Source organism: Tympanuchus pallidicinctus, unplaced genomic scaffold (genome assembly GCF_026119805.1).
Source record: "Tympanuchus pallidicinctus isolate F22 unplaced genomic scaffold, pur_lepc_1.0 scaffold1, whole genome shotgun sequence".
Taxonomy (NCBI): Eukaryota; Metazoa; Chordata; class Aves; order Galliformes; family Phasianidae; genus Tympanuchus; species Tympanuchus pallidicinctus.
The window spans coordinates 53288090-53306334 of NW_026294618.1; the positions used below are offsets into that span (position 1 = coordinate 53288090).

At 36.2% G+C, this 18245-nt stretch overlaps 1 protein-coding gene across 1 annotated transcript in view; it reads right to left on the minus strand.

The window, feature by feature from the left end:
• The window catches only part of MOXD1 (monooxygenase DBH like 1), a 51914-nt gene that overhangs the window by 21380 nt on the left and 12289 nt on the right, over window positions 1–18245 (minus strand). Inside the window, exons 2-4 of the mRNA XM_052700218.1 lie at window positions 17540–17686; window positions 15732–15899; window positions 15529–15612 (exon numbers count right to left, since the gene is read on the minus strand). Of these exons, the coding sequence (XP_052556178.1) occupies window positions 15529–15612; window positions 15732–15899; window positions 17540–17686 (399 nt within the window). The remainder of the gene's footprint in view (window positions 1–15528; window positions 15613–15731; window positions 15900–17539; window positions 17687–18245) is intronic.

Here is an 18245-nt window from a genome sequence, read left to right on the forward strand (position 1 = left end):
AGAAATAACAAAAAGGAGCAGTGAAGTTAGACCTTTCATACATTTTTATTATAACTTGGTTAGAGAAATACCAGCTTCTCTCTTTCCTTTTCAACAAATAGAAAAGAAAAAAAAATAGAAACTACAAGGAGTAGGTCAAAAATCTTATTAAAAATGTAGGAAAATTTCATTAGTAGAAACTGCTCACTTAGGTCACCTTCCTGAAGTTCACAAGCATTGTTTCTGACTGAAATGAGATCTGGAAGATGAGCAAGCCCTGCTGTTGTGCTAAGTTTCCTTTCTCTGACCCAGTGAGTAGATAGCTATAGTTAATTAGTGGAATATCTTCAGCAGAAAATAATATTTAAAACATTTGTCTTACCCCCTATTCTAGTGACTGGAGCAGGGATTTACACATGCCACTTCTACACCCCAGGTGAGTGCTGCCCTACTTACTCAGCTATTTGTCATTGTAGCTTATAGTGTGAGAAGGTTCTTTAAATTGCCACCTTCTTTCTGTCTTTCCACAAGATCATCTGTACAGCTTAGTTTGCTCCAAGCAGAAAAGAAATTCCCAGATCTCACTTTTTTTTTCAATAAACAGAATTCTTGTTTTCTGGCCTGCCTTACAAATAATGATGAAAAACGACAGAGTTCCTCAAACGTGAAGCCAAATCTAATAAACTGCTAAAGCATTTAAAGATACACATAAGTAGTCCCAGATTTAAAATCAGCTGCTAGAGAATGTATCTACAATTAAATATCTCAATGAGGGTAGCCTTGTTTCCAGAGTACTTGCAGCCCCAGTGAGTGATAACACAATTAGTTGGACTCATCTCTACAAGGTTATTACTAATACAAACGGCTCTGTATCAGTCTCCAACAGGCATTCATTTACAAAATGTGTACTGTTTTATGCACACATTCAAAGTTTCCATCTATTTGAATTTTTAAAGCATAAAGTATTTTGGGTTTTGGTAGTATTTTATCCTCAAACCACGGAACTGAAAACTAAGCTAAGGATTACTTTTGCAGTTCTCCAGACACAACGATGATGACCCCATGCTGTAAGTCACTATAACTGTCTTGTATTCTTGTCTTGGGAAACCATGCTACTTTTATAATATTCATGAAAAGACAGTAACTTACTATGGCAAATTAGGGCAGAGAGAGAAATACAGAAAAAAATGTGATAAAAGTTGGCATATTATATAGTAGTCAATAAACTCTACAGATCTAAGGAATTCATTTTTATTGATATCTTGTTTATACATAGGCTTTGTTTACTTTGTACTTGTAGTGTAAGGTGACACTCAAGTGACACTTTCATCCATCAATACCTGAGCAAATCAGAATGTTGTAGTGAGAATGGAAGTCAGCCCTTCATTTTCACCTCCTGTTAGCCAAGGCAGTGAGGGAAAATATCTAAACTTAAAGAGAATACGCATATAACTATCTAAAACACTAGTTTTTCCATTTTACTCTATTCTTTGATGTTGATCTGTGGTGCCTTAATTGTAGCTGCGATGCAAGGAAGAACCAGCTGTCAGGGTTCATCTCTTTGCCATGCCATGAATAAGCCTGCAGAGATAGTGCACTACTGCCAAGGCACCTCAGTGACTTCTCCACCAGCAGGCAAAGTGCATTTTCTGCTTGACATTTCATAACTGCCAGGGGCTCTGTGAACAAAAGCCCTGTGCCCACCAATTGCTGAAAGCATTTGGAACTGTGAAAAATAAGTGGATACCCAAAAATCACCCTCCCCTGCTTTTCATGAAACCTGCAAAAAGAAGCTGCTCTTTTATTATTCATGACAATTTACTTTTTAGATCTTTTCTACCTTTTCTGAAAGCTTGAATGAAACATCTTTCTGATGTACTGAGTACACTAACATACATGAACAAACCCAACTCCCTCTGACAGAGGTAAATAACAATAGATGTGCTCTACTCACCCACCACATCAAATCAGGGTCCCAAAGAAGGAGATATCAGGCAAAATAAAAGCAATGCTTTTTACAACCAAGAAATTATGTGTTATGGTTATGGAGTTTGAGTAGCATAACCGATGCGGCAGGTGGAGAGGTTTTAAGGACCTCCTTATGTAATTACTGTATCCCTCGGCACTTCTCTTTTGAGTCAGTATTTTTACTGACTTTCAAAATACAGAATAACAAATTTTCAATTCATTATCAAGTTAAATTAGTTAAGACTTATGTTTCCCACCATTCACTTACCAGAAACCGTATTCTAGTCAACATGTCTACAACACATGAACAAAGAATGCCTGCATTACTCAACTTCAACTTCTAATTCCTCTCTTCTCTGTTATCTATTAACCTTTTACCTGTTATACAAATTGAACATAGAACATGTCTTTGTTTCTTAAAAAAAAAAAAAAAAAAGCAAAAAAGAAAAAAAGCAGGCAAAAATTCTAACAGAGGCTTGCATCTCAAGCTGCTGATAAGCGGGGTCAAGATTCTAATGTAAGACACATTGAAGAGGATGAAAAAGCAAACAGCATTTCTAAGAGCATAATCTAAGTTAGATTTCCTGCAAGGAAAAAAATATCTCCAGAAAGCTGGAAGTCTTTTTTGCTTATTCTCTTCTTTTTCCCTTTTTTTATTTGCTTTGCTTTCTTTGATGTTACAGCTGTGGTTTGTTCTTCGTGCCTGTTTGCGTGAATGATGAAAGTCAGTAAACTATCTCCAAAATCTCTCCATAGTGTCCACTTTACAAAATGCAGTTCAGTGAACTTAAGAAAACAAAATGCTGAATTTATTTTTGTATATGAAAAATGGCAACAGGTTTTTGGTCTTGTTCCAATGACAATTCTACACAGAAATGTCATTTTAAAAAGTAATTTTATTTTCTCAGGCTCAAAAGCAAGCTCCAACTTATTTTTACATTTCAAAGTGTTCCATTAAATTCTGCTTCCATTAATCTATTACATAATCATATCGTGACTCCTAATCTCCTTTAGCCATATGTACACTAATAAATACCAACCACAGACAATTCTTATCTTTGAATCTACCTGTGATGCCATGTTCATATATTCATAGAGCTAAACTCTCTAAAAATTGATGATAAAGTTGCCTCAACCATACCTGGGCATCAGCTGTTCAGCAGTGTTGACCATGCCAGGAAATGTGCAACAAATTAGAAGGCATGTAGTCCTCAACTAAGCCTGAGATACTGAAAATGAGAGAGAGTAGGCTTGTGAAAAGAGCAGATGCATTAAGCCCAGAGTCTTCAACAGACTGACTTCAGCAACACAACTATCAAGCTACCTAGATTTCCTGTTCCCTCTGGAGAACATCATAAAATACCAAACATCCTACCATCACCTCTACTAACTGAAAGACACTATGGCATGGCATATCGCCACTGTAAATGTCTGCCTTAGCCTTATATAACACTGTGTGAATGTAGCCTCTGGCAACACAGAGGAAAAACATTTTTCTATCATCTGAAAACTGAGAATAAAAATTTGACACAAGATTTTGTCCTGGCACTGTTATATCTAAGATTGTTTCTAGTCTGTGGTTGGTTATTTTATTGAGATTGCCATGTCCTTGATTAAACTCAGACCAAAAAGTGACGGTTTTGAAACTGAGGGCTGGCTGAGTTTGCTGTAGAGAAATTTTGAAACGGAGGCCAAGGTTTTTGCTCTCTGCTTTCTGTACTCAACTTTGGGAAGAACTACCACCTTTCTACTGATTACTTTGGAATTTGTACTTCTTACACAATGTATACCGCGTACATATATTTAAGTAATTGTCCTATTTAGAAAAGTTCAAAATGTCATCAAGATTTTTCCAAATTTTTTTCCCCAAAAATGCAGTCTTGGAAAAAACAAATATTTATCTAAGACATCTCACTGAAGGTTTATGATTTTTCTTCAGAAAAGCAAACATGTAGAAATACTTGGCTCAATAAAGTTGTCTTTTTCGGCAAAAAACTCTGTGTATTCCAGGAAAAAAAAAAAAAAAAAAAAAAAAAAATCTCAATAATAATATGGTTTGATTTTCATATACATTTTCTAGTGTTTTCAAATACTAGTTGCCTTCTACTTAGCATTCGTTCTTCCACACATCCTAAAGGTGAGCTTGAGCAAAAGCCCAAGAGCTGGAAATGTGCCCTAGAGCTAGGAGAGAAATTTAAGTCCATGACTCCAGGGCAGACCAAGATTTTAACCCCAACAGCTATCTCATGTCAGGAGGAAAGCCTGTCTAGGCCAGCATCATATCTGCAACATTAATCTGCTGCAGACTTTCAGCCACAAGTTCAGGAATCCTGAGGTCAGACAGGGACCACCCTCCCAGCCCCCAACCCCGTCTGTCAGAAAGCATTAATTTAATGTCACAGAGCAGCTAGGGCTGAAAGAGATACCTCAAATGCTCAACAGGCTGCAGTCAAGCATGGGCTAGTTGCCTAACCTTTACTGAGATCAGCCCTATCATCTGCAGCCAAGGGTCTCTTCGTTTTTCTCACTGTACAATTCAGATCTTAAATTCAGTCATTACTAACAAAATCCTTTACATTCATCTTGATCTGAATTTAAACACTGCTGTTCATGTAAAAAGTTGTATATCTTGGTGAATGACTTGCAGTAGCCTTAGCAAAGCCACAGTTCCTGTTTCACTGGTAGTTCTCTATGTACGAGCATTATTGCTTACCTTGAACTGTTTTCCAAATATAAAAATATTTATTCAAATTATTTTCACAGCTTTAAGCTGGAGAAAATATTACTAGTGATGCTACTGATATATATGGCTTCTTATATTTTAAGACAAAAGAGATACAAAGAGAAAAAAGCACAGGCAGCAGCAACCATCCCCACCCCCACCTTAATAATGTGATTAGGTAAGGTTTCTTTGGAGGATGGAAATTTTCCAGACCAAAAATAGAGGTTCCATACAAGTTAAGCCATTTAAATTTGCATGATTTGTCCTTAATATATCTGTTCTGGTTTTTTTTTTTCCCCAAAGCAAGATTAAAATACAGGATATAATCCAAAATTGAAATAACAGTGCTGACTTGTTTATTTACTTTATTTAAGTTATATTGTTGGCATTTTGTTTTAACTGGTTTAAAACACATAAAAATTCTAGCATCAGTGTGGAGAAACAAGTCCTTACCACATGAATGGAAAATCTTATTCAGAGCACAGATATTTCCTGTTCTTGGTGTAAAGAAGAAAAGATTTGTTTACTCAGTGTCTGTGTTGTTCAGTGAAGGCTCTTATTTAAGTTTTATTAGTATACCACATTAAGAACTAATTACCATACTGCAGCTTTAAGCTGCAGAATGTTTATAGAAAGAGAATAAGGCCTTCATGATAAAAGTTACTGTTCCTGTTAGTTGGAGAGGAGGCTGTACCTTTGAATTCACACAATTCCTGCCATTCTCACATATTACCATGATTAAAGAAATGCTAATGATTGCACTGTACAGCTGGAATTTCTATAGGTTAGTATGCAGAACAACTTAAATATTCTAATTAGGAGAAAGGAATCCAACAACACAATAACCATGAAAAACAAAGCATTTCAAAATGAGAATTAGAGATGGATTTAAGGCTCCTTGTTCTCTCTGCCATTAAGTTTATTCCTAAATTCTTATTCCTAATTAATTGCCTGGAATTTTGCCACTCACAAAGAATTCAGATCTGAAAGACACACAGCAATTTCAACTAAATCCAAAAGAAATATGCCTCAAAAAGAATATTCATTAAAAAACTGTTTCCGCCTGAGGAATGTCTGAAGATTTAAGATAACACATTTAGCAACAATTAAAAATTATAACCCTGAGGAGCAATCTGATAAAAAGCTTGGGTCAAGAAAAAACATGTTTCATTCAGTTACGCTTTCCGGCAATGCATTCATTGCACACCTAAGCAGCAGGAACATGGGCAGAGTGGTTGTGGCATTCAGCAGGATTGGAGTCTCTCAGCAAAGCTGATCCACACCAAACAGAACAAATCGGCAATTAATCAGTAACATCATCACCTTCTTGGGAAAACAGTATGATAATAAAATAATATGTAAACAAATACTTTTCAGATCTAAAGCCAAGGTGAATAGTCCATAAAGTCTTTGCATTTATCCCAGATGAACATATAAATATAATTATAAGTAATGCTTGTATTCCCTTTTTTGATGAAGTCACTATTAATACACAGTGATGTCTAGCTGTTTCTTTGAGATTAGCAATGGAAAAAGATTTAATTCTATGCACAACTGCAAAAATTTCCCTTTGATCGTAACTTAATAACATCAAACTTTTTCTCTTCCTCCTTGGGAAGCAACAAGAAACTTTACTGAACACAGAATGCATGAGAATTTCCAGCATGTCTGCTTTGTGTTTGGCAAATACACAGACATAGGTAAACGTGTTTTCTGTGAACAAAATTCTGATTTTTATTCAGAAGAAGTGAAGAAAAGGAAAGAAGAAAGACTTTAAGCATGTGGATACAGAATGAGTTCAGCAGTCACCAGCCTGCACTATTTGGAACCTCAAGTCTACTGAAATGAAAGTAGGGGATAAACTATGCATGTTGCCCAACAATGACTTGGCACAGCTTCCTGAGTCAGCACAACACATCTCAGGAACTGTTGCTCATACTGTCTAAATTTTTTATTTAGATGTTTTACATACATACAGACAGACATGAGATGATTTGTAAAATAGATGTTGTTGAGTCCTGTGTGAGGTTAAATTATGTCTCCATTAATATCATGAGTTCCACATTTTCTCACCATAATCCAAGTCCTGGTAAAGTCACGAAACAAGTGCCATTTTCAGATGACACAGTCTTTGAAAGTTAAGTAAGAATATTGAAATTATACTCTCATAATTCTCTAGAAACCACAACTGTAACTGGCAGTTTACAAAACAGAAAGACACAGTTTCAGTCTAAGCAACTTTGGAGATAGCAAAGGCAAGGTCACTGAAATGAGGGGTAAGAGAAAGAAGACTAAAGAGCACTCGTTTTTCAATTTACTATAACTCACTTATAACGTATTATTTTCTCAGGTTAGCGCTCTGTGTTTGTTTGTTAAATTTTAATTAGGTCAAGATATAAGTTATTTCCGTACCATCTAAAACTTCACGTAAACCATGTTGCAAATGGAAACTGTTAATTTATCTACCTGCAATTCAGTTGTCATCTTTGTCAATTGACGTGCTATGTGGGGACATGGTGGAGTGCTACTGTCTGACTAACTTATTTTTTCACTGTTACTAATGCTCTTTCTTTCTATTTTGCCCCCAGCAATCAATGAATCTATGCTTTGGACATAACTATAACTGCTGTGTACAGATGTGGAAGCAGGAATGGAGGGGATATCCCAGCATTATTCTCTGAAAATTGAACCAGTAACTAAATCTACGTTTGGAGACAGAGAGGTGGGACCTGAAAAGATAACACTTCCTATGGTTAGAACGAAATTTCTTCTCTATATAAATTACATTGGATCAGTTCAGTATGGCCCTACTGAAAATCTGGTTAGGATAATGTTACTACATGACTTATCTGAATTATAAAGTTAATCATAACAGACAGTGTCATAGGACAGAAGTAGATGTGCTCTGTGATCCACCCAGATGCTCACTTCATACTGCATAAGCTCCACCAAGTCAGACTTTGATGCCTGTGAAGCTGCTGTTCCGCCATTTGCACAGAAGATGGCTTACAATTATTCATCAGAGGGTCAGTTTTTCTTGGAAATATTTTATTACCTGCTACAATAAGAAGCGTGGAAAGGATAACTGCAGACAATTGCTAGACAGGATTTTCTTATCTTCTCAGTGTGCTACCTAACCACGTCACTTTAAAACCAAAGCTAAGGATGAGGAAGGAAAAAAGATGCTGCACAAAACATAGTGGGGTACATCAATAGCAATTCTCTACTAAACACCTCAGAAACAGAGGTGGATCTCAGAGAGATTTCACAAATTCAGCACTTTCCTGTTCTGCATTCTCACCTTTAGTCATAGTTAAGGTCCCTTTCATCTAAGACTTATATGCAACCAGAACTGACATAACTTCTAAGTTTCATATAACAGAAAATACATATTTTCCAACTACATGCCTAGTGAATAAATTGCCTTGATGGATGGACGAATATAGTTTTAATTAAGGAGAAAAAAAAAAAAAGAAAATGAAAGAAACTATATTAAATTAACTAGATGTTCATGTTTGTTGATGCCAGAAATGAAATAGATTATTTTTGCATACCAAATATGGAATAACTAATGCAGCAATAGATGCATAGCTTAAGTTTTCCTGTTGTAAAGGTATACAAGAGAAATGAAAGAAGACTACCACAAAACAAGAATACATTCCACTAAGAAATAATAAGTTTGGTCTGACAGTAAAACCTGTGGTAATATGTAATTTCATCTTTGATCACAGTATTAATGTATGAAATAATTTTACATATGAAATAATTCAGCAGAATATGAGAGAAGACAGCAGTTCTTTTATTTCCTGAGAGAGATGCTTGGGAAAATTGCATTTTCTAGTCAGTTCAATCACATGTGAGTCTGTAACACTGAAAACCCAACTTAGGGCTTGAAGAGAGCCCTCCACACCAAAGAGCAGAGAGCCTGCAAGCTCTGCAGCATAAGATATCATTTCATTCCCAATCTGATTTACCAAGGCTGAAATTGATTTGCAGGGGAACATATAGGACAACACAGAACATTTGTTTGTTTCAGGCTGCATGATGCAATTTGCTTGAATTATCTATCACATTTAGCAAAACGTAAAAGTTCAAGCCAGAGAACAACAAGCAGTTACTGTCTGGTATCACTCAAGTTAAAAATCAGTGCCCTCATTTAGGTACTGAAGGCTACAAGCTGCCCTTCTGGCTTTCAATCAATCAGTCTCTTAAACTGGAGTCCCTTTGTATTTCCACACTGGGGTCTTTGGTATTACTAGAGCATTCCACTGTCAAAAAGCAAAGTTACCCTTGGCAACAAGTTTTTTTTGGAGTTTTTACTTCCTTATCAGAGATTGCTCTGAAACTGAACATGAAGATTAACTGGCAGCTGCTGGTGTGCTCTAATACAGGCCCTTCTTTAACTGAAAAGAAAGTCCCTTTTCTAAAGGAATCAGAGATGGGAAACCTTGGTGCTTGTATAAAAATATGCCCAATGTAACACTTCAAAACATGCTTAATAATTAAGGTTTTTTTCTGGTTATATGTTTGACCTGTTTTCGCTATTCATATATACTCAGCTCAGTGTCAAGAAATTACATGGAGCTGTGGCTGAGAAAAATCATTTTTTTCCTAAGGGCAAATTGCAAATTCCTAAGGGCAAAATATTTTTTTTTTTTCTCTCATAATAACCCTGACCATTTTGGTGGGACACATCTCTGATTCAGCCATCTGAGATCTACGTATGTAATACAGGCTGATTCTCTCTTCTAAGTTCGATGGAGAGAGACTGAGTCATAAAGGGGATGTCTGAGCTCATCTATTTCAGACATTTATTCTGGGATGACATAAACAGCTATTTTTGCCACTGACTACTAAGGGCATTCAGCAGCTAGCTCAGACCAGTAGATTGGTCAAGTTAGATGTGAGGCAGCCCATCTTCATCACTGGAAATCTTCTGTCTTTAAAAACTTTAATTTAATATGCATGAGGCAGACTGAAAAGATGCCATCAAATCCCCAGCATGGAATCCAATAGTTTAAATGCTTACAAAATGCAACCTACTGTCCTCACTGCCAGTTCTGAATGCCCTCTAAAACTGGGCTTTCCATTAAAAATTCTCCTACAGAATCTGAAGTATTTTGTGCTCCTGAGCCTTTTGCCAGTGTTCTTCCACTCCTAATGCTGATTTCAAAAATAAATAAATTGGAAAGTTCAGAACTATAGGGAAATAAGCAGTTCTAAGGGAAAAGTTATGTAGATACACCTAAATGACCCAAGTACTCTATAGCATTTGATACTTTACATAAAGTGTTTTTCCTGTTCTTAACAGTGAAATGCAATGTCAGGCATGTTTTTGTCTATGAGATTATCACTCCTCAAGCCTTGGGAACTACTTTCCCTGAGGAAAATGTAGTCTGTTTCAAAGAAGAAAGTAAAGTGAGAAAACAAAAAGTGCTGAAACTAGCATGGGCATGCTGTACATTGCAGCTGGAAAACTGTAAATTGATTACAGCTCATCTGGAAGGTAGATTATAGGCACTGTTCCCTTACCAGTGGGTAACAGACATTTTCAGAAGTTCACACATCCCATTACACAACATGTCAGGTGCAGGGAAAGACTACAGGTATAGAGAACTTGCAGAAAATCTAGGGACAGTTGAGGATCTGCCACATTTTAAGCTTATTTAAATTGCATTAGGAAAAACAACAATGATAACAAAAAGCTAAAGCAACAAGTCTTAGCAGAGGCAGTAATATTAATAAGTAATATGATTAAGTGAAGCAAATGGAAGACACAGAGTATTGGCACCTAAGGTAAAGATAGCAACAAAAGAGCTGCATCTTTAGAATTACAAGCAGAAACAGCACTAAAAACAAGTTTCAAAAATATAGCAAGAGTTGTATTTACTGAAATACTGAGAAGTGTTCTTATGAATGTAAAACAAATTTTCATTTTCATGACATTAGTAAACATCTACACGATACCAGCTCACAGTTAAGCAAAACACAAACTCAGCAAATAGGCAGAAATAATCAATCACAGACGTGTCAATGCATACATAGGTACATACATCAAAAATAATGAAAAACAGATAGTAAAGGACAAACAAAAATTAAAGCATTTCAGAAGTGAGTGTGCTGCTACTAACGTTTTTTTTTTCCTTTTTCTTTTTTTTTTTTTTGACTGGAAGGAAAGTGCTAAGGATACTCAAAATGGACCTCTGCAGTGCATGCTCCACGGTTAAGTGCCTCTCCCTTCCTAGGTCTCTGCTCCTAGCCCTGCACAGCACTGTTTGTCTGTCTGTCTGTCTGTAGGGCTAACCACACCCATGGGAGCTACTCTCCATGCAGCTTGTGCAGGGAGATAGACACCGTTTCATGGGGAGACCAGTACATAGGCATGCCTGTCTGTGTGTCTGTCTGTGTGCCTGTCTCACCCATGGATCCCTCCCTCTCTCCCTCTGAGAAGTCCTCTTGGAGCTGAGGGCCTTCTCCAGGTGCAGTCACTGAATCCAGAAAGCTTTAGCAGTGTGATTAAGAGGCACACTCAGGACCAAGCAAAACAACGTTTACAGAGCACGGCAAAGATCCCAGCAAGAGCTATCCTGAAGCCCATGTCCAAAAAGTGTGGACTAATAAACAGAATGCTTTTTTTTCTAAGAAAGTTGCTTCTGAGAAAGCTCACAGCTAACTTCCATCTGTGAGGAAAATGAAATCCCTGTAGGATAGTAAGCCTGATGTGCATACCACAGCCTGGAGCTCAAAGTAGCAGAACAGGCCAATGCACAACTAGCTGCAGGGGGATTCTGCAGCAGGCAGCAGCACATAGTGCTACACAAAGGGCTGCCAGTCTCTGCACCTTGGGACCACTCTGGTGCCATCCTGCAAGGAGCTAATGTGAAGGAAGATGGATGTCAGCTACTACATCCAAGCAGCCCCTTTCATTTTTTCTGTACATTGTTGTTTTTGATACTGATCTGTTATCCTGATAACTGGTTCTGCTAACACAAACACATATGAAGAGTGAAAACTTTTTTAAGTTTAAGAACTTTCCAAGTAGCCACCTCTCCACCAGGTATGCTGCTTGAAGATGAGGAGTAATGTGTTCCATCGGACTCATAAAAACAAGCTTGCTAGCTGATATCAGTTGCAATCTGAACAGCCCTTATCACTATTATGCCCAGCTATTGAGAAATCATCTTAATTCACTTTATTTCTTAGGAAGCATAAAGTCCTTATAACCAGCTTTGTGAGTTGTTTCTCCAGGAGTTCCTGAAGGCACCAGATCTCATAGCAGAAAGCACTGCAGAGACACGTAGGAAGATGCAGTCTCTTCCCTAGGGAAGAAGTTGCAGAGCTATGAAACAAAGGAAGATTTAAAAGAGCCATCCTGAATCTGGCTGAGTGCCCCATTATCATACTGAGGCTGTTCTCCATTGGAAAATATAGCAGAAGGAGAAGTTACTCAGCCACGTCCTCATTCCACCTATGAAATGAATGTAAGATTACAATCTTATCTCCTGCAGAATTTACATGTCATGTAGTGCTTGATCAAGAACAGTCAATGAAAATATTCTGTTTCACATTACCTGAGGTTCTTGGAAAGTAGTGTGAATATTATGTAGAGAAAGAAAACATGTAAGAACTTACATAATTTATTTTCTATTGATTTTGAGATATTGTGCTAGTTATTTATTTATCTTCTGCTAAGGGAAAAGCCCACTCCTTCAAAACCTACTCCAACAAGTCCTTTGATGCAATCACAGCTCACCCCTGTGAGCACTGGGGTAGAGGACTGTGCCAAAGCTCCCTGGAAAGCAAAGGCAGCACTTTGGGAAATCTGCAAAACAGCTTCTCGCTGCTCGGAGAGTCACTCTGCTCAGTGTTTGCTTTTTCTTTCTTTTTACTTTTTTTTTTTCCCCTCCACATGAAGAACATCAACACCAAAAACGTGAAAGAGGAAAAGGACAGAAGAGGAAAACAATGTGATCCTGGCACCCACAGTATCCAGAATCAGAAGTATCTCATGAGCTCTGCATGGACTGCTTTAATTGTCCTCCTGGTACATGCTTTACTATTCAGTTTCATGATCTCCACAATTGTTTAATGACAGTAATCATGCCAAAGTGAGGAATAAAAAATTGAAGATTTTCAGTTGGAAAAGTGAAAGCTCCTAATCCAAACCACTGTAGATACATCCTAAGACCAAGCATCATCACTTCAACTAGCTAATAATATACCATTAGCTTGTAGACATTTTTAAATGCTTTGAAGACATTCTGCCTAACAGAAGAAGGGAAGTTAAAAATACTTTTAAATTCAGAATCTGGCATTCATTAACTAGGGACAACTGCCCTCTTGGCTTGAAGTCTTAGCTTCTACCCTAGCTGCTAAGTCTAACTTTTTCCTAAGATATTTGCCATCATTAAAGTTTTGTGCTTTCCTGAGGAAACTGACATTTCAAAAAATACATTACTATGAAAAATAAAGAAATTTGCAAGACGAAAGGAATGAGAGAGAACAGTTGAACAAGATGAAAAAAAAAAAGAAGTCCAATTGTGGTTGTTAAACCTATTTGAGAATCCAGTAGATTTATACATAAGCTGCTGCTGGCATGCATTGCTCAGCAAAAGCTGAACTGCAGAGTGTTCCACAAAATCATCATGGAGCATAGAAATGGCTAAAGCCACTTGTACAAGACGTCTGTAGACTGAATTATATCAGAGATGAATTTATACTATTTTAACTTTTTTTCCACCTATAAGATGTGTAGATTTGTATGAAAGTGACATTACAGACAAAATGGAATCAAGAATCAGCATCTACATAGTTATTTAGGGTCAAATAATTAATCTGCCTTTTCCTTTGTGAAATTCAATCTTTGTTGCACAGATAATGCAAGTATCCATAAGCCCAATCCTTACTCTGTCAATAGGCTTTAGGAAATGTTTAATTGGATTGCATGAGTACATAAATACAATTTCACAAAAAACCCTTTAAGATCTACAGAAGTTACATATATATGTATATATATATAAATGTATATATGTACAAATGCATATATTTACATGTAAGTTTATGTATATGTATATATATAAAAGTCACAAAATACAAGCTGTCTTTTCAATATCTGAAAAGATATGCTAAGAAGTGTTTCTATGTTAATGCTTCTCTTTTCTATAATCATTCTTCTCTTTCAAACCAAATCTGCTGGCTTTTCTGTAGTTGGAAAATTGCTGGGGATTCTAATCTCATTTTAACCTTAAAGCAAACAAATTGCTTATTTCAAACTTATTTCAAACTGTGATTCTTATAAGTTACAATATGCATTATACGTTATAGTAAAAACATATTAAACTTCTTAAAAATTAATCAATTTATCATCTCTGAATTAAAAAGATGCTTTGTCTTCAAGTACTGTTTTATTTTGTTTTTTAAAGAGTGTCTGCATGCATGTGTAGTCAGGCAAAACATTTAAAAATACATTCAGTAAATATAAATAATAAATAATTCCAGAAAACACAACACCTTGCATATATATAGTCCACCAAATATAACATGGAAATCATTATTCCAATATTTCCAACTTCTAAGCTCTCTCACTTGAGAGCAGAAAACAGGGACTTACATCATATATAACTGATTACAAGTAAAATCTGTCTTTCATTCTGTGCAACTACCTGTCACAGCTTCCAAATGCAATTAATGTATCTGAAGGTGGAAATTTTGACCTTTATTCTGATAAACTGAGGAAACCCACAATATTTCACAATAAATATGAGTATTTCTCAGACATACACTAATGATCACACATCAAATTATCTGAGTTAAATTAAAATTCAGTTCTACTCAATTCGTTAGAGAAGTATGACTGACAATAACAAATAATAAAATTGAATACATTAATGAGTTCAAAGAAACATAAAAATGAGGGCCATGATTAAGCTGCCAGGTTCATACAACTAGTTACAGAAATGCACCAACTGCTCTATCCGCCTCTGAGATGGTCTTTTCTTCTTCATTTTCCCCATGCAAGCCTAAAATAACACTTGTCTCTATTCTTTTGACCTTTATTGATATAAATGCAACAACTTTAAGGCTACTGTCCATAAAGCATTCAATTAATGTTGAATGAATAGAAAAAGCACCTTAAGGCCTGTACATTTATTTTAATTACTTTATATCACTGTGCTATCTCAAGCAATCTTGAACAATAAGAAGTTGTTTCTTGATTAGGTTTCTAATATACTGCTCCTTGGGAGGAGTGCAATAACCATTTTCATTAATTTTTGAATAAGCTATAACATGCATTTCTTCTTTCTTTTTGTAATATTTGGCTTTTACACACCCAAAGATAATGAACTATCTGCTCAGATTATGTAACATGGCCCTTTATTTTAACAAAATTCTGCATTTTATTTTTTTTAATCTAAAATTACTCTCTTTTAAAAGATATCCATAACATTCTTATGTATAGCAAAATCTTGACGGAACAAGCTTTTTAGACAAACATGTTTTTGCCAAACACATTTATGAACAGTGGTAAAACTTTCAACAGTATTTTCTTAAGGAAGAGAGGACATGAAAAAGTGAAAGAAAGCATCTCTGTCACTCTATGTGCTGATTGTTAGAGTGCATCAGAACCAGGTCCTGGGAGCACACATATACTTTTCCCCCACTTTTGTTAAGACATATAAGAGGTCTTGTTTAGTGAAAAAAACAAGAAAACAAGACCAGGTCTTGTTTAGTGAGTGGTGAAACAAATTTTCAAAGTCCAATCAATTACTGAATCTGAAGAGTCATCATTCTCACCCGAACTCCTCTAAACACAAAAGCATAAATATATAACCTGGATTCACACAGTCAGAATCCCTCACCTTTGTCACATGGTGCTTCTCGTGTTGTACAGGGATCTTAAACATTTGACACCAATATGTTGTATCCTTGTCTGGTATGGGTACCTGTCTTAATGAAAAGGGAAAGAAAATGATATTATAAAAGTCATACTGTCCTGCTGTGTAAGCTCAGATGTTGGGCTGCCACCTTAGCCCACACAAACCCAAAACACAGAGTAACTTACGTCTTTGGTGGTCAGGTCAAAGTATGACAAAGAGGCAGGTGAGACTTCTGCTTTCTCAGGGTTCAGTAAACGTAGACTCTTTGTACCACGGGTAGACCCGTGGTAATTCTGACCTGCTTCTCCCAGGTCTTTATGGTGGTAAGCCCATATTACCCTCACTGTGCTCTCCTGGAAAAAAAAAACAAACAAAAACACGTAAGGAATAGGAACAATATGCTCTTGCACAGTCCATACAATTCCTAAGATAGATATGATGTGTTTGAACAACAGTAATGAGAAGAAAACAGCTACTGACACAATTGCAAAGAACTTAGAAAAAATCAACTGAATTCATGATTTAATAAATCATACTCTTGAATTTGAGAGGTATGTGGGTTTTCTCTTTGTACTTTTGAGGATGAGAATGTAACTTAGCAAGCTCTCGTGGGCTGACGCGTCATCTTGGAGATGAACTTGATCCTTATGGATCTCTTCCAACTCAGGATATTCTATGATTCTGTAATACAATTTTTTATCAAAAATTAATCATGCTTATATTCAGAGTTCAATGTGGATCCACAAAATTTGAATGTCTTTCATAGCTTCCTTCAGAAATGTGGCAAACTTGAATCGTATCTGAAAACAGCAGAACAGACTCATATAGAGGCAATCAACTAAGCACATGGAACATTTTTTCTAGACATGGCACTCATCTGACTTGTGGTCAGAAGCTGTCCTCCCAAAACTGCTTCCCGGCTCACATGTGTAAAGGTCTGGGCACCTTCTGTGAACTGTTGGCCCTATACACTAGGGAAGATAGACATTCAGCTATAGAGCAGATTTACATCTTAAAAATCAGTTTGTAGCTACAGTGCAGATCAATTCTCTGTAAACCATTCTCAGATTGCAATAATCACTCAGTGAGACAAAATAATAAACACTGAAGGGTCTCAGAAAGTTAAGTTATGCTGAGACAATTTGGAACAGATGCAAAAACCACAGAACCATTGACAGATGGAAATGTGGCAGTTTATACAGCTGTGCATTTGCTCTATCTTCTAGCTCATGCTGTCGTTATCGCATGTATTGTGAAAACACAGATAATGACAATCATGTTAAACTACTACTGCAATGCTTCCAAAATGAATAGCAGTAAACTAGCCAAAGCACGAAAAGCCTTTCAAATCACGACAGCCTGTCATTTTCAATATGAAAATAATCAACTTCATATAATTTAAAATTATGCTTATAAAGCACAGCAGTCACTAGGACAATAGAAGAATTTTCTATGAAAAGTATTTACCATGCATAGAAAGGGCAGTATCACAAAGCTGTATCACAAGATTATTCAACCTCTTCATTTTTAATATGGAAATAAAACAAAAAATACATTCTAACTATACATGTTCAAAACTTTTCTAAAAGTCCAGCTTTAACATCATTTACAAATTAGTCTAAGACCTAAAAAGTATTTCACAAGCTGACATCTCCTGAATGATTGCAAACATAGGATATGAGAGTTGAGGGCACAGGAGTACCTGTTTCACTCTTGGGTTCACATGGTGTGTGACATATTAAAGAACACTATGCACTGAAGTGGAAGAACAAGTAAAGTTGAAAATAAAATATGAGAACTCAATAAAACTAGGCAAGTATTTTATCCTGCTAATTTGATAGAATAGATGCTTTGGAAAGTGCATTGAGAGCTGAATAAGCACGTATCCTAAAATAATTTCTGCAATTAAATTTTAGTAGCCAGCATCAAAACCAGCTATACACTCATTCTGTGTTAATATATCATCTCTTTTCGTACAGGCAGTGCATCTCACCGTTATGCTCTTATCATTTGGATCACAAGTATACAGTTCTCTGCTAAAAGCCAGTATGGTGTGAGTACTGTTTTCCAAGGCATATTCCAGGCGATAATCCTGTTGTGGATCTTTTTTGAGTACTCTGTTTTCGTCTGTATGATAATCCTGTTGAAAATAAAAGGTATGCCATTATTAAAATCTAATATTCAAGCAATAACCTTTTCCTCAAATACTGAATACCCTTAAACGTTGCCTTTATGTAAAACACTGAAGGATTAGTGTTTTGGTGACACTAAACATATTTTTGATTAAAAATCTTAGCAAAAGTGGGTCTCCTTGATAAGCAGCTTAAAAAAAAATGGTTTGAACAACTTTAACCATACATTGCCTGTACATAACTACAGAAATAAAGGTTGTAGTCAGTCCTAAATTATAGTCATAATTTACGTATGTAGTCAATTTATTTAATGTAGTCACCCCAGTCATAACTGGGATGTTGTGGAGTTTGTAGAAATTACTGAGAGAAATAAGTTCACTTAATACTCCAAACAACAAAATTGCCCTTCTCTTTTCTCCCAGCTTTTTGTTTATTTTTCCTTCCTCATGAACAGCAAATCTCCCAGAATAAAATCAATCACAACCAGGAATCCTACATCTGAACCAGAAGAAACAGCACTTGGCACACACAGAATTTGCCTGGAGGGTTTTGGGGTTTATTTGGTGG